General features: G+C 37.2%; 1 protein-coding gene across 1 annotated transcript in view; it reads right to left on the minus strand.

Annotated features, from left to right (window-relative positions):
- Nucleotides 1-249: 249 nt before the first annotated feature.
- PREP (prolyl endopeptidase) overlaps nucleotides 250-26,134 on the minus strand; it is a 100,422-nt gene continuing 74,537 nt past the window's right edge. Inside the window, exons 11-15 of the mRNA XM_082755873.1 lie at nucleotides 16,615-16,751; nucleotides 10,606-10,700; nucleotides 8,127-8,258; nucleotides 3,547-3,703; nucleotides 250-1,253 (exon numbers count right to left, since the gene is read on the minus strand). Coding sequence (XP_082611999.1) covers nucleotides 959-1,253; nucleotides 3,547-3,703; nucleotides 8,127-8,258; nucleotides 10,606-10,700; nucleotides 16,615-16,751 — 816 coding nt within the window. The 3' untranslated portion in view covers nucleotides 250-958. The remainder of the gene's footprint in view (nucleotides 1,254-3,546; nucleotides 3,704-8,126; nucleotides 8,259-10,605; nucleotides 10,701-16,614; nucleotides 16,752-26,134) is intronic.

Here is a 26,134-nt window from a genome sequence, read left to right on the forward strand (position 1 = left end):
AATCAAAGTCAGGAAATGGCAGCTCAAATACTGTGTGTGTCAAACCATTAAGGCGTCTGCCTACGTGCTTTTGTTGTTCTGCAGCCAGGACTAGATTATATACGTATCTTCAGATTTTGGCTCCTTAGAAAATATTCTGTCAGATGCATCTGGAATACTTAAATTTGAACAATCTGAACAAATGAGTGTCTGGTCTACTGTTAAGAAATAGTTAAAGAGCTAACAGCTGACAGGGAACATTGTTAAGTGTGTACGCATACCTGGACTGAGTTTAGAATGAGAATCTAAGAATTCTTCAAGTTTTTCTCTTCTATGAGGAAATAAATGACAGAAGAGAAAATCAGTGACAGTTTGAAGTCTTTTTAGAAAGAAAAAACAATTTAGCAACACTGTTATCACAGACTGTAACACAGTTACAAAGAGCATGAAATATAAGGTTTTTAATAATATTTGGGTAATTAATTACCCAGATTACCATCTCTTCAGTATTTCATGATTATCAAAGAACACTTTCAATTTCCATTCTTAAATAAGTTACTGTGTAAATAAAGTATGCTCAGAGTTCTTGTATGTGGACAGTACTTACATTTAATTACAGTTGACCTGGATATGCTTATTGGTGCAAAATACATTGAAATTGTTTACATGAAATCAGCTCAGCTAGCACTAACTCTGGAATCTAAATGCTCACAATAGCACTGACAGTAGCTCAGCTATTTATCTGAACATGCTACTTAAAACGTACTCCGAAACGCAGTAGAAAAGAAATTCAAAGAAACTCTAAAAAAAAAAAAAACAAAAAGGGAAGCACAGAAGATCAAAATTCCATAGCAGGTTGGATCAATAAAATATTAAACTGCAGTTCTTAAATGTAAGTACTACACCAAGTAGTAGTCTGGTTGGTCTTAAATGGTGTTAAAGCCCTTTTTTCTAAAGGAGACAGTAATAAACATTTTGCCTATTCAATCCAATCAAGATTTAGGCATCGTGCTATAAAAGCAAACATATCGGACACTTCTTCTATAACTTTAGCAGTGGGCTTTCCTGCTCCATGCCCAGCTTTGGTGTCAACGTGGATGAGAAGTGGATTGGTTTGTTTACGGCTTCGGCCCACAACGTATTGCAGAGTAGCAATAAACTTCAGCGAATGTAGAGGGACCACACGATCATCGTGGTCTGCTGTGAGGAGCAGCGTGGAGGGATACTGGATGCCATCTTCTTCTGGTAGTTTGACATTGTGAAGCGGAGAATACCTGAAAAAAGCACACAAAATATTCAGGTATTTTTTCCTCAAGACCCAACAAGTAGGTCCTCTCCTACTGAAATTGTCACAGCGCTCATAATACTACAGTTCTCAGTTGCAAAGGTCAGAATTACACCCCTGGCAAACGATATGTCATAGATCTCTGGCTCGCAAATGTAAAGCAAGTACATTTCTTTAAATTCAATGAGGCATATGCATACACCGTACAGAAATATCAAAACATCACAAATGGGCAACAGGGAAACTTGAGCAAAAGCTGTAAAGTTCATTGCAGGATCCATCCTACTGGGAAACAAGAAAATCAAGACTTTTCCCCAGCACACGTGTAGTCCAGGTCTGTATGTGAATAGCTTTTTTCCATGCAAATTTGGAGACAGTTTCTGATAGTAAGCCACAAGTGCTGTAGGCTTATTAAATTTGCTTCCTCTAATATTTACACCACTTTTGAACATGCATTAGGGAATACTATGCAGGAAACTGAAAGGAAACTGTAGGTTTTCCTGCTTTCTATGGAAGACTGATTCCTATTTTTTGATCAAGGAATAATCCGACTTACAAAAACTTGTTTTCATTGCAGGAGAATTTACTTTTTTTTTTAAAAAAAAAAAAAAAAACAAAAAAACTACTGCAGCATAACATTAAAAATATATCTGCATATATCAACACAAGATACTCTCAGATGTTAGAAATGAAATGTAATAGTAAGTCACAAAGTATTCCACCTAACCATTTCACACTTCATTTAGACAAATCTACAGCTAGAAATAGCGTTACATTTCTTAAATCAAGAGTAGGGTAGTAGTTTTCTTTTTTTCCCCTATTTCATCACAGGAAATACAAAGATAATTTTGCTTTACTTTTGAATCAATTTCACATGTGGATAAGTATTCGTACAGTAAACCCAAATTATTTTTAAGAACACATGACAACACTTGAACATCTAACCCAACAGATTCCTAGTTTTATTTTTTAAGTGGAAACGAAGAAATCAGAGAATTTGGAGATGATTTGTTTTGAAAAAAAAAAAAAAAAAAAAGCTAAATAATGGTCAGCACATAGCAGTCTATTTGCCTTAAATACTTTGACAGTTGAATGCGAAACAAAGCAGCTGAAGTTTTCCCATCAAGAAATAAGTATTTAATGTATTGTCATGGAAGATGTTTTTAAAATTATGCATTTAAATTTTGTGAGTTAAGTATAATGAATACAAGTAGGTACAGAATGACCTGCTTTCTACGTATGTGTTCCTCCTAATCACAGAATGAATTTAAAAACTTTGCTTCCACTTTACCTCTTCAGAGTATCTGAATTCACACATATTCAGGTGAATTTTATTCTTCAAAATAATGAAGAGTATCTGGATCATTTTAAATCTTGTTTTGAAAGCTACTAATAAGATGAATTATGAGACTTGTTAATTGCTTTGTGCACTATATTTACAAAAAAAGTGTTTGCCACTGAAGCCTTAAATGGAACAGCAGGAGGCCTTGAAACAAACTAATTACAATGGGCCCAACAGACTCTAGCATTTGGATATGCCTTTTTTTTTTTTTTTTTCTAAACTAAAAAACGTATCTAAACACTATTGCATTTCAGACAAGCCAAATTGTTTAGTATGTCTGAGGCACTCTCCAGTAATGTCAATCTTCATTACTAAAGGTATACAAATACAATAACAGGAGATGAGGTGCCAGAAAAATATTTTAAAATGATGGCACTCTCGGTCATTATTTGCCATATAAATACGTAAACCATTTCTGTTCGCACACAGTGTCTCTTTGATTTTTTTTTCTTCTAAATAATCTTTCCAGACCTTCTCAGCAAGAGGCTGAGAACTGAATTAATATCCTGTTGTGGTCTACTGCCATTCAATTCCTACAAATAAACCCTATCCACACAGTATAATATAATTCATAATGGTGATAGTCTATCCCCCATCATAAAAATACAATTTATGTAGTGGTTCACTTGAGTAAATTCTGTTGTTACAGCCTACAGTAGTCATTATTCAGAAAGAGTATCTTATAAATCATTAAAGCTGATAGTAGAATATGGTCTTTGAAACTATGGCCAGTTGAATCAACAGGATTTTGAAGACAGTTGTTCAAGCAAAGCTGACTTGTAAGGCAATTCTGAACTCCCTAAAACCAGTGTGGGAAAGGAGGAAATAATTCTGTGCAAGGATGAAATAATTCTTCAAATAGCTATTGATCACGACAACCTGAAACTGTTGATCAGAGTCTGCATTTTCAAAAGCACAGAAATATTTAAAAGACACTTACTTGCACAGCCATTCAAACTGCTCTTTGCAGTCAGAGCAACCATAGTCAGTAGTCCAAGCGTGGCCAATGGTGTACTTGTGGAACTTGAGCATATCCATCACTCCCACTTGGGCAATAACACAACCAAAGAGGTCGGGGCGCTGATTAGCACAGGCAGCTTTGACAGGAAAACAACTCTGTTAGTATTCTTATCTTAAAGAATTAGACTGAGCAGTGAAAGGTCCACTGCCAACAAGTTCACATCAGAACAACTTCTGCAGAGCTGTCTTTTATAAATGTGCAGTTTCTTTTCAAAAGAAAATATAAAACATAGAACTGTTAAGTCAAAACAAGAAAAGAAATATAGGTTCCCATACAGTATCTGAAGCCAAAGAACTTGAATACAATATAAAATCAATTACATAGAGAAGCCTGCCAGTGTCTATGCAATCAAATAGTCTTTTAAGCAAAACAGAAAGCAAATATACAAATGGGTAAATACCTCCCAAAGATGGCATTTTCAAAAGCTACTTCCCTCCTCCAAACATACTGTTCTTAGAAAATTGCCTTCCAAAGACAACACGTACTTTTTAAATAAGTGAGCTTTCAGATTACTGAAATTGAAGTTTAGTAAACCATTCACTTTCTAAACTTCTAATAATAGTGTCAATAAAGAAAAGGACATTAAAGAGAAAAAACTCCATTTACTGATGAAAGTTTTCCTCTGTAATTACTATGTAAATCCATGTGAAAAGAGTTCTAATAAAAGCAAACTATTAAAAAGCAGAGGAACAACCTCATTTTAATAAAGCAAATTAGTTTTTTTTTTTTTAAATTATTTCCATCTTCCTGCTACTGGAATGGTAATTTCTTTAAGAATAATGCTTGCCTCATATTATAAAAATAACCAGAGTACTTTTCCATCTAGCTTAGCATTCAATTTACAAGAGTGGCAACTGGCAGATGCTGTAGGAAAAGCTGTAAGAAATAAAGCAAATACTGAGAGATTTCCCTGTACATTACCAGCTTTTGCAATTAGTTGGTTAGGTTTACCCTCAGTTAAGAGATTATCTGCAAGCATCAAAACAAATATTCTCCATAAATACAACTTTTTCCTTTCTGAATGTTTATTTATCTAGTGTTGTGATAACCTGTAGGAATGAGTTCTTCAATCCAACTTCTGCTGCTTGATTTAAATCTATTGCCTGAGGATTTTACATATTCCCCTACTTATTTGTAGCATAAGAAATAATATCACTGAGATTTTCACCAAACTACAATGGATCTCAGAATACCTTTCTTAATTCAGAGCTAATCACCGTGCATCCACATCTAGGCACAGTCATTCCCAAATTCTTTATCTTCTCATTTTTGTCCATTGTGAAAATGGATCGACTCCCATTCTTTGCTTTCTGCTAAGCAGGCTATTGCCTGCTTGTATCATGACCTTCCTTCCAGCTCAACAAGAACCTTCTTGCATAGCCTTGTGCAAGGGACCTTGTCAAAAGCTTTTGAAAATCCAGTAACTAGAACACTGTTATAAGCACCACGTGCTCCCTGACTCCTTCAAGTAGCTTTAAGATTTGCAAGCTGCAACTTCAGCCTCAAAAATTCTTCCCTAGGCATGTCAACTATTATTTATTGCTTTTAATTAGCTTGCCTGTTACAGAAGTCAGATTTACCGATCTGCAGTTTGTAGACTGCCACTTTAAAAACTGGCATTACACTCATCCCCTTCTGTTCCTCAGATATTCAGACTTAGTAGTCTGCAATTTCACACTGGAGTTCACTTCAGATCTTGTGTGCGCACCATCTGGTCCTGGCAAGACGCTGCTTTTCAGTTGATTGATTTATTCCAAAACCTCTTCTGCTGATGCTTCAGCTTGAGTCAGCTCCTCAGAGTATTCCCCACAAAGACAGACTCTGGTGCAGGGAACTCCCCGTGCTCCCCAGGAGGGAACATCAACATAAATGGAGCATTTAGTTGTGCTGCTCTGCCATTATCTTTCTTTAGTGCTCCTTTTATAGATCATGACCCCGCAGATTCTCTGGCCAGCCTCTTGCTTTGATCTGCACAGAAAGTTTTTATTGCCAATCTTTTTGTTGTTAGCAATTTGCTCATCAATCTCCTGTGCTCCATCAGTCCCTGTCAGTTCACCTCTATCCAATTTTCTTCATTTCCATGTGATTTCTGCTTTATGGAAGATGTTATTCTACTTCTGGTCATCTCTGACATAACCACATGACTCTTCCTGGGTCCTTTCTGAGCCTTTTCCATAAGGCATATATGGTGTCTTAAATAATTGCTGCCTAAGAGGTCTTCATCCTTTTATCTCAATCTACTGATCAAATCCCTCCTTTTAATGTTATTTCCTTTCTTGAACAGAAATGCTGTTATAATAGGGAAAAAAAAAAGCTGAAACACCTATCATAAGAATGAATTTTAGTACCCTTCATTGCAGAGTCTCTTGAAGCACCATGTGTTGCTTGGGACTGGATCAAAACTCCTGCTCCTAGCTCTCTGAATTGTTACTTCAGTAAGAAAACACTTCCGGAGACTCATCGGTTCCCACTGCACCCCTTTAATTAGCCATAATTACATGCATTGATGAACTGTTACCTCGAACCAGAATTTATTCATGAGTTTTACCCCGCTACACATTGAGCTTTAAAATTTGGTACTAAAATAAGATTTCAGAACCTCAGAACTGTTTGTCCAAGCAAACACGAGAGGTCGAACACTGCATTTGCATGAAGGAGGTTTGCAGCTCACAGCTGTGCTGTTCTGCTAAGCTTTGGGATGCCACTCTGCAGGACAAGGAAGTTTTGTTTTGCAGCTGAATGAGGCTGCACTCCTCAGAGGCATCTCTTGTTAGTTAAGCCTAAAAAGGAAACAGTATTTTGGAAGAATGACAGTACTCTTCCTTGTCATTTTTTTCCTCAATAAATGAAAATTAAGAAAATCTAGCACTGTGTCCTTGCACCTAAAATATCTGTTATGTTCTCTAGTGTTGCAGGAACAGCTACTGCAAAATTTAGGTTTGCTTTGATGAAAAAACACTTCCGAGTATTTCCTAAATTCATCTAATTTTACCCAGTCAAGAAAAATCCCCATCTAGCTCTGTAATAGCAAGAAAACTCAGCTAGATTGTAATCTGCCTGCAATTGCAACTGAAGGTTTCTAACGCTAGACTTTTCACAGCAGAGAGGTTTAGAGTCACAGCACCTGTCTCACACTGGCATGCTGTGCACTCTGCAGATGTCACTTGCTTCCCCTAACCAAAACAAGGAGCCCAGCTGACTTGTTCAGGCAAAAACACAGATTTTTTGATGACTAAAGCTGGGTAGGATGAATCCCATCCTGAGTGAAACTAAAGTCCAAGTAAGCTTCCGAAAATACTGTTTTAAACAACATGTTGCATAGCATAACTGAATTTTCAGATATTTGTGCTCACAAATATCTGTTAGAGAGGATACTAGTTTACTCAAAAACAAACAAAAAATCAACAGAGCCAGTATTGAGCAGCAGCAGATAAATAGGAAGGAGTATAAAAAGCAGAGCATGCAAAGGGTGGTCCTAATAAATCTGCTCATTTCCTACAAACCAGATGTTTATGAACTTGAAATATGCTTTTTTTCCTTCTTATGAGTAGCTTATCTTTGTCATACTGTCACATGTATTTCATGTTGTTTAAAGAAATCCAAACAAACCTCAACATTATTCCTTTGCACTTCCTTCTCCTTTCAAGACTGAATAAAAACATTTCTTTTTCTTCTGCCACTTTTAGACACCGGGATATATTCAGAAATAAATTCTGTAGCTCTTCAAATACTAGTTAGACTATGAGATTTTTGTGAAAGCTTTTCTGAGAAGGCTATTAATTTCCTTGAATTTAAGAACACGGTAGTAAATTATATGTGAACAAGATGCCTTTGTAACAATGGTATTACGTTTACATAGTTTGTCAAAAGATCTTGTCTTTTTCAAGTAACCGTACTTGTATTTTGCATTTCATTTTGCATGGTTTTATTTGTGGTCCTGTTTTAAATCTACACAATTAAAGTGCAGTCAACGTTTTTCTGTACAGAGACCATAAATGCAGAACTGTCATGTTTTCATTTTCCCTCTAAGAATTGGAATGCATGACCACAGAAGACTGAATGAGAAATTGATGAAGGACTGCAGAACATGGGATTCTGGTTTATGCAACGTACAAAGTTTCCTGATCCTACGTAACAGATTTTCTGTTTGTTCTGTTATTGATTTATACTAATTAGCCTTAAGAAATAAATTAAAATAACTAAGCTTTTTTTTTTAAAGCATTCTTACTCTCTGATTTTACCATAGGGTTAGCTCTAGCACAGAAGTAATCATAAGCTTGGCTTTTTAACAGTCAGCATTTGTTAGAGACTGCAGAATCCTAATGTTCTTTGGGAATGTCAAATGAAGTGGAACTGAAGTGGAATTTAATGCTTGGTATATGTCATTGCGCTGACATTCTGGCAATCCTTGAAGAAGAGGATCTGATACGTTTTAGTCTGATTACTTTGATAAAGCCCAGGAAAGTACCAAACCCAGGAAATATACAAGCAGTCCTTACCAACTAATAGGCCTCCATTTGAGCCTCCATTAATAGTCAACTTCTTTGGAGATGTGTAGCCTTCTTTGATGAGGTATTTGGCAGCACACTGAAAGTCATCAAAGCAATTTTGTTTGTTGGCCAAGATACCACCTAGCACACAAATAAAACAAATCAGTTGAATCCAATTCCATAAAATCCATTTAATACCATCTATTCAGAAAACATGTGTGCAAAAATACCTGGGAACAGTTCCAGTTTCATGAACATTTTAATAATTGATACAGGTCAGAAAGACAGCAAAAACGAAAGATTCTATCAACACAGAGTATAAAATGGTTCTGTCGATAACTCTAATGCTTTCAGAAACTCTGAATAATACATACCTATACTGTGGAGTGAGTGCCAGGTAACGTTTCAAACCAGAAAAATTAAAGCTAAAAGCTTTGTGTTGCAAAATATAAACAAAATGACCACATACAATCCACCTGAGGTTTGATTTAATGGGACTTTAACAGCATTAAACACAGTGGCAGTTTCTTAAGGGAATAAAACTTCCAATTTGCTCCTATATAATATAAGGACTTCTAATTTCCTGGGCATAGAATATGTGGCTGGCAATTTACCTTTTTTTTCTATTATGCTTTCAAATCAGATGATATATGGCTGTGGTCAAATAAGGACTTCACTCTAAAGTAAGTGGAACGAGCTATCATCTGGAGGTGTCTCTATCTCCATAGTCCATCCAATGATCCCACACACTCGGCTTACCCTGGATGCTTCATTTCTCTGTTGCAAAAAGTCAGGTAAGAAAACTCTAGCCTTTAGTCATAGAGATCTCCTTGTAGGATTGGAACCAGCAATTTATTTTCTTAAAACAAACATCATTCTCACATTAACATGACTGTTGAAGAGAGACATGTTGGGACAATGAAAAATTCTTCAAAAGTGTGGCAACGCGAGAGAAATAAATCTTACTACTCTGCTTGAAGTTCTGATCTGGTGTAAGGTCAGAAGCCTGTCTATACAGTTAAACAGTCTTCTGTAATTGCTTTTAGAGTTAACAAAGAACAGATGCATATCTAATTTCGCAACTGCAATAAAAGACTTGGGTCAAAATTAAGCAGGAAATAGGTGGACTAAAAAAAGCATTATCATATTAAGATAAATTTTATTAAAACCTATTACAAATCAATTGGCAAATTAAAATTAATGAAGGATACTTCACCTTTAGCAATAATATCCTGCATCTGCAAGCTTATATAGCTTCTATTTATAAAACCATTACATCTTTAACTCAATTGTGAGGAAATGACCCAGACAAAAAGTTACCACAGATGAAAGGAAAAGTGACAGATGTAATGATCTGGGAATACCATTTTGTTTGATACAAAGTTATTATGGATTACTCCCAGTGCAAACTGTTGCATCATAAATATCACTGTTTTGGTCCATTTGCCTGACAACATCTCCAGCAACTTATCCATCAAATTCTTGGGATATTAATAAGGCATCATCGCTGAATAATGACTGCGTATGTTATGCAGCTGAGTGGGACTTCCTTCAGCTTCTTCCTCTAGTGAAGGGATGCAGAAAATTGTCAACAATCAGACAAGTTGACAAAGGCAATAAAAGGATTTAAAACTGTACTGCAAAAACATTGAGTAATACATCAAAGGTACTAAGAAAAAGGGAAAGAGATTGACAGAGTTCTGTAGCGAGTGACCTGGCTTCCCTGCAGCACTGAAGGCAGCTTAAAAAATGCCTGTCTACAAGAAGCTGGACCTCCTAAGAGTACAGAGTGTGTGATATGCCACTGCACTTGTGGAGCTGACTGAAGTTTGTATGAAAACAATCTCATTCTGTAAATAAAAAATGAAACCTGGCCTATTCATAAATTGTGCAAAACCAATCTGGTGATGTCTGTTTTCTAACATGCAAAGCTGGAATAGATGCATTTTGAACTCCAAAGTTCACACCTTCTGTAGGGTTCTGCAAATGGCTAGCTTCTTTCTGTGATACCAAGAAAGACAAAGTAGCCAGCTGGTGCTGCCTTGGGGATCTAGAACATGTCATGTGCATCTACACATAATATAAGAGGTAGGTGAAAGTGAGGCAGATCTCTTGCAAAACGGACAGACATTTTTGGAAGATATTTTAAGATAAATAGCTGGATTTCCAAATGCTATAAGTTTAGGAAATTAATCTTACTTTAAAAAAATTAAGATTTTTTTCAGAAAATATTGTTTTTGTACAAAAATATTGTAATGTAGGTTGCAAAAATTCACTGAAAATACACTGGAAATACTGTACAGATATATATATATATATATAAGAAAAAGTTTCTTTTATATATATATATATATAAGAAAAAAAAAATACTTTTTGATGGAATAATTACAAGCCAAAAGGAGATATGAGTATGGAAGAGGGAAAGAAAGAATGCTGTCATCTTCACAGCTAAGCCTGCAGTTTTGTTTCCAGGCTTGGACTGATTTACCTTTGTGCCAGGTCTCTCCATATTCACCACCGCCCCTGATGTTTGCCACTGCTAGAACACCTCCTAGGTGTCGCACAAAAATAAGTCTTGACACACTGAAAAAGCAAACAAAGGATTATTTTCAGGCTTCCAACTGCTTACGTTCCTAACACTTTTACAAAAATACTTTTAGGAAAGGATCTCTCCCAAGATCAATGATGAAATCATGAGCAAAGTCCTGCCCTGGCAGCAAATCTGAGTAGGCAGGCTTTCTTCAATGGTTTTATATGGAAATGAAACACTCGGCAGCCTCTCAAAAGGAACCCGCACCGTTCCTTTATTTCTGCACTCTGGAGGAGAGCAGCCAGTGGTTCTGCTTCGAAGACAACCCTCCAAGACATGTCACCATTTTTTGATCATCTTTGAAGCCTTCAGTGTGGGGACAAAAACTGTCCAGTACCACCGGACCCCTGTGGCTTTCTACCTGTTCCTCCACGGTGGGCCCTTTGCTTTTTCAGGGTTTAGCCCAAATGAAGAAAGCAAACAATTAAGAGTTATGATCAGCATGTGAACTTTGCTTAAGGGCTGGTATTTTCAGCTTCTGCTTAACACTTTTTCTTTCACCTTTTTAAAATTGTGTTTGCAAATAAAAGTTCTGCTTCTGCCCTTGTTTTGTACCAGGTTCTGCAGTCGAGTTCTGGTTAATCCCCTTCCCTCATTATTTTCTACTTGCATTGTTAAATACATAACGAATAGTAAAAACTGAAATTACAAGTTCTGCCTTCCCTAATATCTTTCAAACCTGTTTATTTTTTAAAACAAATATTTATTTTTTTAATTTTTTTTTAATGTTAAATTGCAAAAGTACCAAAGTTACTACTATATTTTTACAAGGGATTGAAGTAATTTAGATTATGTTCAACAATTAAGAAGAAAAATAGATCTCTGATCTGTTGAAGCAGTAGCTTAACATAGCAAAAGCTCCAGATGGCAAACCATGCATATGCCAAGGGGAACAGTAATATATTCAAACTTAATCCCAACAAATCATTTTTTTTTTTTTCTAGTAGGTTAAAATTTATTATCTTCTTGAAATTTTTGCTCATGCAAGAAACCATTCCTGCAAAAATTAATCCTATTCAACAAGAGCAAGGGTTGGGCCTTCTTATTTTTAAGTCCCCCTAATGCTCATCAGAAATGTCCGGAAAGACAGTAGTCTTACAGCATCTCACACATGGATGTAGTATCAAAATAAGTAAATATTTCAAAGCAATTATCTATGTACTGGCATTGGTCTTGACAGTATATACTAAGGATTAAGAAAAAAAGAAAAGCAAAAGGATGACTGGTAAGAGATTTTTGTATTTCCATAACCCAAAGGAAAAATTTTCATCCTGGGCAGGTTATCTGTGGCCATCAGATGGCTCAGGAGGCATGAATTCTCTCTGCTTCTGTAAAGACCAATTCTTAAATCCATCACTGTGAATCATATTTTTCCTTACATCACTGGGACATGCTGATCAGATGTAAGATTTATATTCTTTAAGCATATTGTGCATAGGTCAGAGAGAATTATTCTGTCAAACTCCAGCATGCCTGATTTTTACAAGTTGATACATTGCTAATGTGGACGTGGAGTAGCCTGACGACAGTAGCCTAATCCATGAGATGATGGCTTCTTAATTTTTGGTATGTTAAACCTTCCAGAATATTCTGCACTGTTTTTCCTTGTTTCTGTCCCAAACAAAATTAATAGAAATTTTGGTCCAACTTACTTATCTTCTAGTAACTGAAATAATAGTAATTGAAGGTAAGCTATGAATTTACTACCCAAATATATTGCCTGAGAATATCTGAAAAACAAAACATGCCAGAACAGAGTCCATCCTTTCCCGTCTTCTGAAAGAAACCGTGCCTATCTGAGGAATCAGCACATTTATCCAACAGAGTCTGAGCAACGCAAAACTAAATTCTTGAGTGCATCCCATCCACAGAGACTCCTCTAGCAGAGATGCTAACTTGAAGGTAGTTTGCAGAGGGGCCTCAGTGACTTGTGATCTCATAAGATACTTAATTTCAGAAGAGCTCCTAATGAAGCCAGTCAGTCTTATTATAGGAACGTAGTCCCCATTTCCCTGAGCAAATGCTCCTTCTATCACACAGATCCTCAGTGGGATGAGTTCCAGGGTTTGGGAACAATTGTTATATTGCCAAAGTAAGGCTTAGTACATCTGTGTTCAATCTCAGCAATACTACTGAGATTTAGGCACTTCTGATATTACTGCCATACCCCCCAACATACATATCTGCTAACATCATTGCAAATAACAATTAATACCCCCTTGGGGATAGTTAGTGGTAAAGTGAGTTGGGAGTCTTAACTTGACCAATACTTTGAGGTGGGTGTGCCTAGAGTTTATAATAAGCTTTCTCAAAGCAGCTTTTAAATTCAAGGAATCAGGTTTTATTAGTATATAATCTGGACTCATTAACTTTTAAGAAAGTGAAAATCCAAAACAATCAGCACAAAATAATTTTGAACCTAACCCTGCTATTGCCTCCTAGGTTATTCCAGGTAGGTTCTTGCTTCCAGATACAATTTCAAGTGAACTTGCTGCTTGAGTCGCAGCAAACTGCCCAGTAGCCCTGGATGTCCAGAAAATGCCTCGTTACATGGCTCCCTGTCCTTCCTAACAGCCTCTATAGCCTTCTTCTCATCAGCCCTGTTTGTCTTCTCCTGGAAGCAGGGTAAAGAAAAAGTGAAGGAAAGATTGACAAGGTCAGTGGAGGGAGGAGAGGGTAGTTCTTTCTCTGGAGAGTTCTTTCCTATGCCTATTACTCTTTTTTAAAAAGCCTAACAAAAAAAATACTTTTTGCAGTACAGAACAACATGAGGAGCTGTGCTTCAAGGAACAGGAATGCTTTCCCAGAATTAATGATGTGCTGTTGGGTATTGCAGCTGATTGCTGCAGATTTCTTCTTTGGAGGAATGCAGGCTGATGCATTGGTGGTAGGGAAAATATCCTGTGTCACTTGACTTTGTTGCTTTCTTGGCTTTTGTGAAGCTGGAGGGAGTGGTAACAGAGGAGTTATCTTGCACTCTGCACTGGTCTATGCTGTGTTGCTTGACCTTTTTGTGGGCTTACGGACTTGCCCTGCACTCTTTCCTTAAAAGCTTGCTCAAATCTGGCCCTGTAGCAGTGAAATAAAATTTCAGTCGGCTTCATGATCAGTTGTATTTCTGGATGTATTAGAAATTGCTACTGCACCTACAGAGGTACACAGAACAACACAGCAAAACATGTTGATTCCTGCAGTGTAATTAGCAGAACCTGTGGCATTATTGGTGGGCTTGCAACACCATTTCCACAGCAGCTCTGCGAAGCCACAGGTGCCGACTCCATCAGTTTTAAATTGCGCTTGCCGTGCAAGCTGTATAATTAATGACAGTGCTCTAGTGTGCACCGTATTAGAAATGCTACCAAATACAGCTCTTCAGTCCAGAGGAACATAAAAGATGCATGCTTGTATTCAAAAATAAAACACTGCGTAACTGACTTAATGACTTTAGCCTCATAGTTATTTCTGGATCCTCTAACTTGTTGATTTGTTTCTCTTACTTTCAGGGGAAAAAAAATGTGTGTGTGTGTGTTAGAGAATAAGTGAAAAGCAGTATCTGCTTCTGAATAGAGCAAAAATGAGTTTTCCAAGCTCAAGAGCTGGCTGATGTTAATGGGTGTGTTTTGTAAAAAGTTACAAGAAGCCTTAAGTTCAAATAAAAATCAGGAATATTTACCCAGAAACAGTGTTTTATTGTTGGTGGTGTCTGACAAGCAAGCTGTTATTCAGTTGCATTTCCATAACTATCTTGGCTCAGCATCAGATGAACTCTGTGGCAGGCCTTGGCCTTGACCATATTGTGGCTTTTTTCTAGCACTTGTGCCTGAGTTCATCTACAAAAAAAGACTGTGGGGCTGTGGTGGGAACAGCTCTTCAGACTGGGAACTACTCCTGAATAGTGCAGTATATAGAAACATGGACATAGTCACGTTACTTGAATCCCCCAAGTAAATGGGGAGCTAGAAAGAAGTCTGACCTTTCCAGCATAGGTTCTCTATTACAATTTCTTTTTCTGATCTTGTCTGCTTAGTTTTGGAACATGCTTCCTCATCAAGTATGCAATTCTGAGTTTATTAAAGGTAAAGATGCATTCCAAGGCTTTGGCTTATTTTTCTTTTAGAAAGAGAAATGTTGAGAAGGGATGTGTTGCTGTTACAGGGGAGAGAATGAGGAGGGAGGTGCAGCACACCTGTGTTTCCTTTACAGTGTTAGTGGAATAATGGATGTTGATCTGGAGGTGACTGATAGTTCACTGTGCGTTTACTTTTAAGGAACTGTTACAGGTTCATATTCTTATTTAATCAACCGTATAATAGGAGCATAGTTTCATGGGGCTCAGGAAGATCTAGATCACTGCTCCCTTCTCTCCCTTCCTCCTCTCTTCTGTCAGCTACAGCCTCCTGCTGCCTGCTCATGTTTGCTGGACTCCTGTAAGTCAATTCTTAACTTGCCATTTGGCGGAAAACCACCCATTCTTTTTGCTAGGAGTGTTTTCTGCCATCCTTGTGAGGGAAACGAGCAAAGGTTCCAGCAAGCATCAGGGCTAACGGGAGACAGAGCAAGGTAGTTTGAGATACTTCCTCCTGCTTTTCCCAGCAACCAGCTCATGTCTGCTCTGCAGTATGTGAAATTGTAACCCAGATCAATAAATACATTATATTTACTTTAGAAAAGAAAACATGGTAGGTTTTATCACAGTTTTCAGCATCTACAATAAACTGTAATAAATCAATGCTCCAGTCTAATCTAAAAAGGAATTGAAAACCTATTCTGGTTATATAATTGTGTCTCACAAGAACTACAGGAAATTAAAAATGTAGTTTTACAAGGCATATAAAAAACTTTCAAACAATCACAGACTACAGGATGTGAGGTCCATTCTTAGACAAGGTATTTGCTATAGAGGACCAGAATTTGTAAATGCTGTTCAGAAATACAGTCACAGTGACCTGGAAGAGCAAGCAGTACACAGGATTTCTTGAAATGTGCTGACTCTAAAGCAAGACTGGTAGCACACAAATTTAATAGGACAGTTTAATAATACATTACTTTTGTGTTAGTGAGATGCTCTTCTGCTGTCTGAAAAACTGCTCTCCATTCAGTCCTTTGCATTTCTGTTTGCCTCTTACCTTGGAACACTTGTTATGTATTAAAGCCCTAAGACAATCAGTGCCACTTTTACTAAATCTATTCAAATTCTCTAACTGAGGAAACACGAATTTTCTTTAAAGAGATGATCTATTCAATAAAGCTTATGGCTTTTGAGGGCTACAAATCCTGTTTTGCAAACAGCATTTTTGGTTTACAATGCATTGCTTTGCACATGCAGAGCCTGTATCATACAAGCCTCAAGAAAGAACCATCTTCTCTCTTTCCTGATTACAAAGGAACACAGTATGATTTTGCTTCTGACAACTTCATTGAAAGTATAATAGGAAAATACAACTATTTTCATGATTTACATTAAATACATTTTCTTTAATATTTAGTCGTGATTGTATAAATTGATAAAAAGGAAAAATCCTATGTTATTAGTTCAGCAGAAGCTCCATTCTTGTGACAATTAAACAAAAAACTTGTTTAATTCATTATGTCCATATGCTTTTCCGTTAGTGACAAAGCAGGAAGAGGTTAAGCTATAATCGAAAGAGTAGGGTGCCCACTGTAAACCTCTGAAAAGCATGGCACTTCTCTAGTCTGACACAAATTTCTTCTGTGACCCTGAGCAATTCCCTTGAATTCAGAACCAGCAAAGCAGATAAACGCTGCCTGTACAGTCCTTGTGGCCCCATCTTACTTCTCAAGGACCTGAAATCCTTAACTCTATCAGATCCGTAATCCATCCACAGACCTGTCTGACAGTCGTTAACATCAGATACTTTAGAAGAAGGCATAAATTATCCTGCTTACCTGTAGCTTGGTGTAATTGATATGTTGAAGCCTCCGTAACCGTACAAGAAGGCAGGATGAGAACCATCCAATTTAATTCCTTTCTTGTGAATAATAAACATTGGGATCTTAGTACCATCTTTACTAGGGTAGAAAACCTAAAACAAGAGAAGAAGAAATGTGAAATGCTGTTATTGTTCTAACTCTATGTAACTACTGTAAATGAGAAGTAGAGGTTATCCCTTCCATGCTGCACATTGGGTAAAACTTCCTCAGCAATCTGCACCAATTGCTACAGCCTTTTCCTTATACTCAGCCTGGTCAGGTCAAATAATGGCCATCACCAGCTTGGTTGTTTAATAGCTCTAAAAAACATCAAAATGAGACAATGCAAGGGGTACGGCTGTATCATTTTTACACGTCCTATACCCTGACTGAGCTGGCAAGGAGAATGAACAGAATTAAAATGAGATTTTTAACCTAAAATTTTAATTTCTAAATTTTTTTCATTTTTAAAAATTCAAAATTTCTGACACTAGAGAATAGCGTACAGAGAAGAAACAGCTCATGGTAGGGCAGTGACTCAGTGAGGCCCAACTAAACATTACACTGCTTTGGATAACAAAGAGCTAGAGAATTATTTTATTGCAGTCGATGCAGTGGTCCTTGCTTGTAAAAATATAAATTTAATCACAAGCAGAAGGCGATCCAGCAAACATGGATCAAGCACTGGCCAGTCTTTCCAAGCTGTCTCAACAACCACTTTACCTCATCACGGTGGTAGCACAACCCATGGCAGATACTTCTGTAATATTTGGTGTATTTTCAGGCATTTCCCAGCAGCTAGAACCAGGAGTGCTAGCTCTGCAGAGCCCCCAAAACCACACAGCGAGGCAACACAGCTATCTGCTGGTTTTCAGGAAACCAGCTCCCCAAATACCAAGCATCCACACACAGCATATGCTTTCACATATGCCTTTCTACTACTGTCACAGCACTGTAGTAAGATAAAAGCTCAATTCCACGTACAGAAATATCCACTGCAATTGCTTAGCATAATTCCCATGTCTTGTTGTTTTGATGCACGTATCTGCGTGCATGTTCTAATTTAGGATCCAGCACATCTCATTTTGACAGTCAACAAAATGTGGGTGTGAATGGAGCTCACTGCTCATCCTCAAGTTCTGGTTGACTTCTTCTCATTGCTTTCGTTTTGGTATCAGTATTTGCAGCTTCTAGTTTAAGAACTAGAAGTAACAGAGGATTACATTCTTTCTTCATTGCAAATTTACAACCTCTGTGCTTTTAAAGGAAATAGACCTATCGTATTTTATAAAGCATACATGATCAACGGGATCTATTTTCGTAACTAACAAACCCCAACAGTAATATGATAGTAATATGATCCTGTGCAACACGTTTATTCTGAGCACTGCCTGTAATGTGAAACACGGAAATCCACATGGCTTGGCCAAAAAAAAAAAAAGCACATTTGACTTTAATTTGATCGTGGCTAAGGAAATGTGAGAAATTTCAAATGAAACTATTTCTATGTCTGAAGGCTTCACCAAATCATGTAGGATTATTCTAAGTAAAATTCAGTATTTTAGTCCTCATTAGATGGAAACGTTTAGAACAAAAGGCTGAAGGCATTTTCACACAGATTTCCAGCTACTGCCACAAACATATCTTTCCTAAAGTGGTCACCAGAACTCACTACAGGAGAATTCAAGTATTTAGCTGGATGCTACAAACAAACTGAACACTATAACCAAATAAAACAGCTGACGGACAAGAGAACTGCTGAGGCAGAGATGAGGCATCCCGGAAAGACTCCTCTCTGAAATGCTATCCATCAGCTCCAGTCCTTGCTGGCAATTTACACAAAGTGAGCACCTGGCCCTCCTGTGTTTCCAGTAACGCTCACTGTTGCTGGCCAGTCATTGCCTGATGATTAAAGGATACCACTAATTTTCCTGTTTCTCTCTGACCAAGAGACTTTTTTTTTTCCTTTAAACAACTCTGAAAACTGACTTCAGTAGGGCTTTTATCATCAGCAGCTAAGGTTAAATAACATACCATTAAATGAAAACTCAACAAAAAAGATGCATGTCAAGGTGACATTTGCAATTGAAGAGTTTTCATTCCTATCTTTGCTAAAATAATGATTACCTCTCTCGCCAAGATGAACAAATGGGAGGGGGAAAAAATCAATTCAGTGAGACACCGAGATATACGAAGCTATTTAAGCTTCTCCGAATAGACTATTTTCAACAACTGATTCAATCTCACCTTTAAATTAGGTGTTATCTCTGAAGCAAGTCCAATGGTTTATTCATGTAGCCAATAAAGGGACGTGCTGCTATCTCAAAGATTAAGGTAAACTGGAAAGGGCAAGCCCTGAAGAATTTCCCATGATGACATTTCATGCCTAATTTTAGAAGATGACAGCTTTTACAAGAGTAAATGCTCATAAAAGGGTACTAGTGTTTTCTGCTTTATCACAGTTAGAAGTGATCCACTTGTGCTAGCCATGTTATATTACTCATTGCTCACATATTTTTAAATAAAGACTCTCATTTCACTACAGCTATTAGCACATATAGAAAGCAAAGTGATGTACCTATCTGTCACATGGCAGAGGGGTCTCTGTGCCAGAAAGAATCACTCTCAATTCAGCCACTGGAACCAGAAGCATTAATTTAGAGCCCTTGTTCTTATTAGTATGATCCAGAGAGAAAGCAACGCTGCTTGCACAGCTACATCACTACAGAGTAAGTGAGGATTAAACTACAAACAAAAATCCTTGTCATTCTTCTTTAGTACATACATACATACATACATACATATATATATATATAAAGATTTAAATAAACAAGCTTTAGCATTTGAAAACAATGTACGCACAATTTCCATCTAACAAAGACACTGGAAGTTTAGCTCTGCAGAGTAAGGTCTACAAGTAAATGCAGTTAACAGCTGTGTGATACGATTTGTAACTTTACTTGCTCGTTAAAGTAAGATAAAAAATGTTCTGAACCTTTACTCCTGTGAAGGTCTTTGCCCTCCTAACTATTGCTTGTTTTAAAATGCAGATTTTGTTATATGATCTTTACTTAGGAAATAGAAAAACCACCACCTAGCATCACAGTCACAGACCTAAATTCAGAAAGATGCTAAGATTATCAATTTCTGCTTCTGTATTGACAAGTGTCCTCTCCTTCACATAGCAGTTTTGCTTCTGAAAAGGTAGCAGGGTTTGAAAGAGACAGTTTGAAAACAAAGTTTTTCCTTTTATTTGTCTATTAAGATAATATAGCTAGCTATTGAGACTTACACACTGAATTAAAAATATTTTGGCAGCCATCCACTATGTGCTTATCCTGTGAGTAAATATGAAATCAGTAGCTTTTTACACTAAAGGAAGTGATATGATCATCACAACAAACAAAATGAATCTGTCCAAATACTCACACTGCATCACACAGCTAAAAGTACTTTAAGCTGCTGAAAATAAATACAAACTTCCACTTTTAAAAATAGAGTCAGCAATTTGCAAATATTCAGTTTCACTTCTCACTTTTAAAAATCTTTTCTCCATTTACAGAATAGAGAGATGGAAGGATGAATGTAATCACAGTTGTCCAAGGAAAAAAGGGCATGTACATCTGAAATCCCTTTGCTTTTATAAAACTGAAAATCATCCTAAGCAAAAAACATGCCCCTCAAACTTGTACAGATTTTAAATTAACCTTATAAAGGTAAGATTCAACACAGGTTTTGAAATATTGCTGTGAAATGCAAAATAATTAAAAAAAAATTATCCAAATAGGTCTAATGTGTATATTTTTAAACTGCAAACAATATCTGAATGTCTAGAAACATTTTAATTTTTTCTGACTCACTCATTAATAGCGAAGAGAATTAAAATCCAATTAAGAAGTGATTAGTTCGGCTATTCAGAAAGAATTATTCCTTGCATATACATGAATTTTACATATGAAAAGAAACTTTGACTTCTGGGATTTGCAAACACCCTTTAAATCACAGTAGGCCAATCATTCTTAGAAAGACACTAGTGATTCTAAAAACGTCTCTCCCAATCTCTCCTTCAAGATTAGTTGCCACATACCACAGATATCAATTCTTTCCACGTCTGTGTGTGCTTGATCCAAACCAGGTAAGATTTGTCACTGCACTGACATTCATTGTGCTAAAAGGCCAAAGAATTTTATAAAAACTAAGGCGGCATACAAATCATGAGTGAACAGTCCTTATTAAAAAAGCGTGCTCAGTAACTTAAATATGGGAATAACAAGATAAGACCTTCAAAATGACTTTTTTCCCATGTTTTCTACTACAGTTTTACTGAGATCATTCCTTTTCTTTTGAAACAAATACAGCACGTAGCAGTCTTGTGAAATTTAGCTGTTTTGTGCTGCTAGATAGGAACGTCTGCCCTTTCAGAGGGCTGCTGTGACTCCACTTGTGGCCACCACGAAGATGCACGCAGTGCTAGGGAATCCCAGGACTACACAGATGGTGGCATCAGGGTGTTTGAACCTGTATTTAGGTACACAGCACCCAAGGCTGAGTGATGCTGTGTAGCAACACCTCCCACTGGCAAACCCTAAGAGCTGCTACTCAGCCTTCAGGGAGGCAAGTCACAAAGACCCTGCATTCACATCAGCAGGTCTGAAAACATCAGCACTGGCAGGCAGGGTAAATCCTTTCCTCGCCTGAGATGTCAGGGCAGGAATCTCAGATTGTCACAGAACCAGTCTGCACCCCAGTCTGGACCCACACTTGAAGTCCAGTGGCCCAATGGACAGCTCTGGCAGCCAGCCAGCAGCAATCTGTACGAGAAGCTATTGCTAGCCACCATTTTGTGTTCTCACATAATCAGGATGAGCTAGAAGACAGGAGAATGAACAGGGAACTACTACCACTACACAGCAAATCCACAGCATCTGAGGCTTCCCTTCTTCAGAGGGGAATCCTCATCAATCTTCTTTAAGTCCCTTAAATTAGCTTTGAAGCAATTCTCTGTGCTGGTTGCAAAACTTGCTTAATACAGTACTGGACAGGGGCCAAAGTAACTCAGTACAGCCAGAATTAATGCAGGTAAAACCCAGGAAGAAGAGCACTCGCTGAAGACATTTGCAAAAGCACTATGAAAATAATCAAGAAACCTTTTAGGAGAAATTGTTTCACTACCCACCCGCTGGGACAAGAAGCAGCCCCATGCTGACAGAGGCGAAGTGCCAGGAGATGGTCTTTTAGAAGAAATGCCTTCTTGCTAAGTTCAGCTGCCTAGCTGCAAATGGCTGCAGGGAGGTAGCTCACAGGGTGGCGGTGGGGAAAGGCAAGAGAAAAATGCAGTCAAAAGTTCAGAAATCCTGCAGGGCAGGCATGGCAGAAAATATTTTTAAATCTCATTTTTCTTGATTAGTTCAGAGACAACATTCCTATTACATAAACACTTAGTGGTAAATTGGTTTCAAGGAATCCCCTCTACTCCACTTCTGCAACCTGACCGACTTGTTGGCTTCTCTTTCAATGTTAATCTTGCTCCTTTCACAGTGATCTCAGAGCTCCCTACAACAGAACAATTAGCATCTGCTACGTACAGCTATTCCTTTTCTTTCTCAATTTGCTGTAAAGAAAAATGAGCGTACAGTGTAGAGACATATCGGGTCAATACACTTTACCTTTTGAGTTAAATATATATGGCAGTCTCATTAAATAGAAAATCTTCCTACAGGCCTACGAAAATTATGGTATCTTTCCTTCATTACCTCTGTACTTAGGTATTCAAGAAATGTATTACTGTGTGAAGTAGTACAGCATGAAGTAAGTAAAAGGATGTCTCAATGGAAGTAACACATAAATGTGTAAGCAACAAGCTGCAGGCTAGTGCAGTTTCTTTTATTAAATCAAGATTTATTTCATTGAGAAATCTGCTCTGACAGTAGACAATTCACTGTAACACTGTATAGGCATTTGAAAGCAAACATCATTTGTCTGTACCATGCTGGAAATTCAGGTTGTAATGATAAATACTTTTATTCTTCAAGTGTAGAGGCAACTTACCCTAGGGTAAGCAAAGGAGATAACTTACGTTATGTAGGCTACTCCACAATAACTGTTCTGATTTATGGTTTTACACCTTGATAGAAACACACATCTAATTGGATGTGCTGAGAAAGAGGTACATGCACTCAAACAGTAACCAGCTAATTCAGCTTCTCCTATTTCTATTTTGTTCAGAACTTGCTTGGTTCTCTCAAACACAGCTCTGCTGTTGATCTCTTGAAGGCTTCAAAAAGATAACCCAAACCTTGTTGTTTCTTCTTCCTAATGCAAAGGCATCTGGAGTATTCAAAGTATTCAAATTTTACCCATAAACTTGTTTACAGATGCTCTAGCACAGAACAAATTCAATCTTGACACTGGTGATGTCAAGTACCCAGCTTGTGTCAAAGCCCCCCAGAGGACCCTCACTTAAACTGGCAAGAAGCTTGATTTATGACTTCCAATAGCTGGACAATTTCAGTGATCTGCTCTTTCTTCCTTAGAAAATAATACCCTGTTTAGAGATGTCACTGGCTACCCAAAAGCAGAGGCACTGTAAATCACCACACACCTACAGAAGCTCTGCATGTGGCTAGTGCAGTACTGAAAAAATAGGTGATACTCTTCATTTCTACTCTTTAGTTTGAACAGGGAACACCTACACTGAACAATGCATGCTACAGAATCCTCAAGAACTTACAGAAAAACAGGTCACTTAAAAGTACAGTGAAACACTTCTATGTGAGGTTTCTCAAAGTATAGCTAAAAATTTAGTATCTGAGATTTAAGCTTGAATTTAAAGTTCCCAGTTCATATTCCTACATGCTCAAATCAAACAAAAGGGCAGCAGAATGAAAAAACACCAACACTTGAAAATGGTCAAGGATAAATTAAAGTCCTAGAAAATACCTAGGACTTTAATTTATCCTTATAAATTAATTTATAAAATGTATAAATTATAATTAATGCCTGTTTAGAAGAAAATAATTCTAAGGATCAGATCCTGTTGATTTTAACAGTTGTGTGTTGGTGCCTGCATCCTCACTTGTGGAGATGGCAGGCTTCAGGCTCATCTATTGTTTTCAGATTTACAATACTCATTCTATGATGAAGAAAAAAATCACCCAGTGAGTAGCAGGAAGCAGAAAAGAATGATGAGAATGAGTTTGGGATATTGCTGTAACAACAGCAATAAAAAATAAAAAAAAAATACACTAAAATTAGTATAACACAACCATGCAAAAATTTGACTTCATGATGCAACTTCCAGACAGACATCATAACAAGACTTTATGGTACTTCATAACAGGAACACTAAGAAGTCTGTTGATAGATCCCTATAATAACATTGGCACAAGGAGCAGAAATATGAGGAGAAAAGAGGAACACTTTTTTTATTTAAAGCCATAAAACAACTTCCAGCAATCTTTTCTTTCTTGGGCAAAATGTGAACAAAATGGTAAAATTCAACAAACTTGTATCAGTCGTAAAGAATTCGACTATTAGTAATCACACAGAACAGACCAAATGTTTAACCACTGCTGTGGTTAGTTAGTTGACTAACTTCAGTGAGTGCTAATAGTTCAAAAACACCAACAAATGGAAGGAAAGTGTTATGGATATTCCTACTGGTAAAAGATTCTCTGATTTCAGGTACTGTACTATTACATATTTTGAATCTTTTCTGTATGTTGTCTATTTTCAGGCATTATCTGTGATCACTGTGCATTAGTACTTTCAAAAGTAATTGATAAACTGGCTGAGAAAAGCAAGCAGGTATCATTCATCTGTACAGTTTGAAAACTAGTTGTTATGAATAATGATGATGCTTCTTCCCTTGTCCCATAAATTCTGGGACATGTCTCAAGGACAGAGCAGAAATAATTAATCTACGGAAAGATGATACTCTATTGGTACCTCCGGGCAGTGTTGATAAAATCAAATCAACTGCTAAATGAAGAGGCAAACTAGATTACCCTTAATAAAATCGTGCACTGATGAATTCGCACCGGATCATATGCAGACAAATACCCAAAGAAAAAAAACTCGTAACTAGTGACTGAGCTGTTTCTGGTTGGAAAGCAAAGTGCTACCTTCCTTCCCTTTCTTTGGGAAAAGCATTCTTTCAGAATATACCAAGATACTGTCATCTAAAGATTTTTCATGTGTCTGATCTTACACTGAGGATGGGTAAGAGAGAAGTCTCCTGAACAATCCCACGCAATATGAGTGCTCCACATACAGAAGCTGACAACTGCCTCAGATACTTATCAAAGCACTTTAATTTTGTCCCATCTTTTCATTAGCAAATGATAATTTAAGGAAAAAGAAAACCAACCAGCAGACCTCTCCAGATTGAAGAAAAAAACACACAGTATTGATGAAGAAGCTTTTTTAGCTCTGCCTTGCCTACAAGCACAAATTTTTTCTGTGCTTAGTAAAAAAAATGAAGACTATATTGTTGAAAGAGTCTAGGAACACCGACATAATATTAAGAGGCTTGATTGTGCCATTTTGATCTCTGCCAAAGAAAACACTGACAGAAGATAAACCCTGAAGTGGTTCTCCAAAAACTTCTCACTTCTATTTAGTAAGAATTGTTTTCTCAGCACAAACTGAACTGCTCATAACTATTATATGGCCATCTTCCTTAAATTGCATCCCTTACTAAGGTAATCACATACACAGTGGAAGCAAGAGTCATTGCTTCAGTTTACAAATATGCTACTATTTACTTCCCTTTTTCCTTTCAATTGCCAAGTCTGCTTTGAGCAGTAGTCGCAAAGCTGTGTTTACTTTCCAGAGGACTCCCTGGTTATGAACAACTTAGTTACACTGTTTGAAGCACGTCTATTTAAGATCTCTCCAACATTTGAAATTGTTATATTCACCATTCAGCTCTATCCATCTATCTTCTACCATGGTGATGAATTAACAACAATCACCTTAATCCACCATGCAGCTTCGGGCCTATGTTAAGAGCACAAGTAGAACTCTATCAGGCTGTTGTTATACATATATATAAAGTTTATGGGTATTTTTCATTACTTTTACATATTGCTAATTATAATTTTTGACACCTCTATGCAGTTAATACATAGTTAGCATATTAATCTTCCAGACACAACTTATTGCTCTGCCTTGCTTTCAAGCTGTGGTTGGTAAGGGCCCTGCTATGACCTATGTTCATATAGCTCTTCAGCATGCTGCTAAACATGGTCCATGACTAAACCTCGAAAGTGCTACAATAAAACAAGTTGATAAAGAAGCAATAACCTCCTGGTTTGTTCTCTGTAGGCTGCTGTACTATGTTAAATGTCTTTGCATCAGTTGCGTCATGTCAAGCTTAATATATGACTGCATAAACTAGCTACTAACTTGTGTGTACTTAGAGGCCTGGAGCACTGAAACATAAACCTCCGAGCTCTGCCAGAGCCATTTCTGTTCTGAAAACACCCCAGTTCCT

The sequence above is a fragment of the Aythya marila genome (assembly GCF_965140915.1).
Source record: "Aythya marila genome assembly, chromosome: 3".
Classification (NCBI taxonomy): Eukaryota; Metazoa; Chordata; class Aves; order Anseriformes; family Anatidae; genus Aythya; species Aythya marila.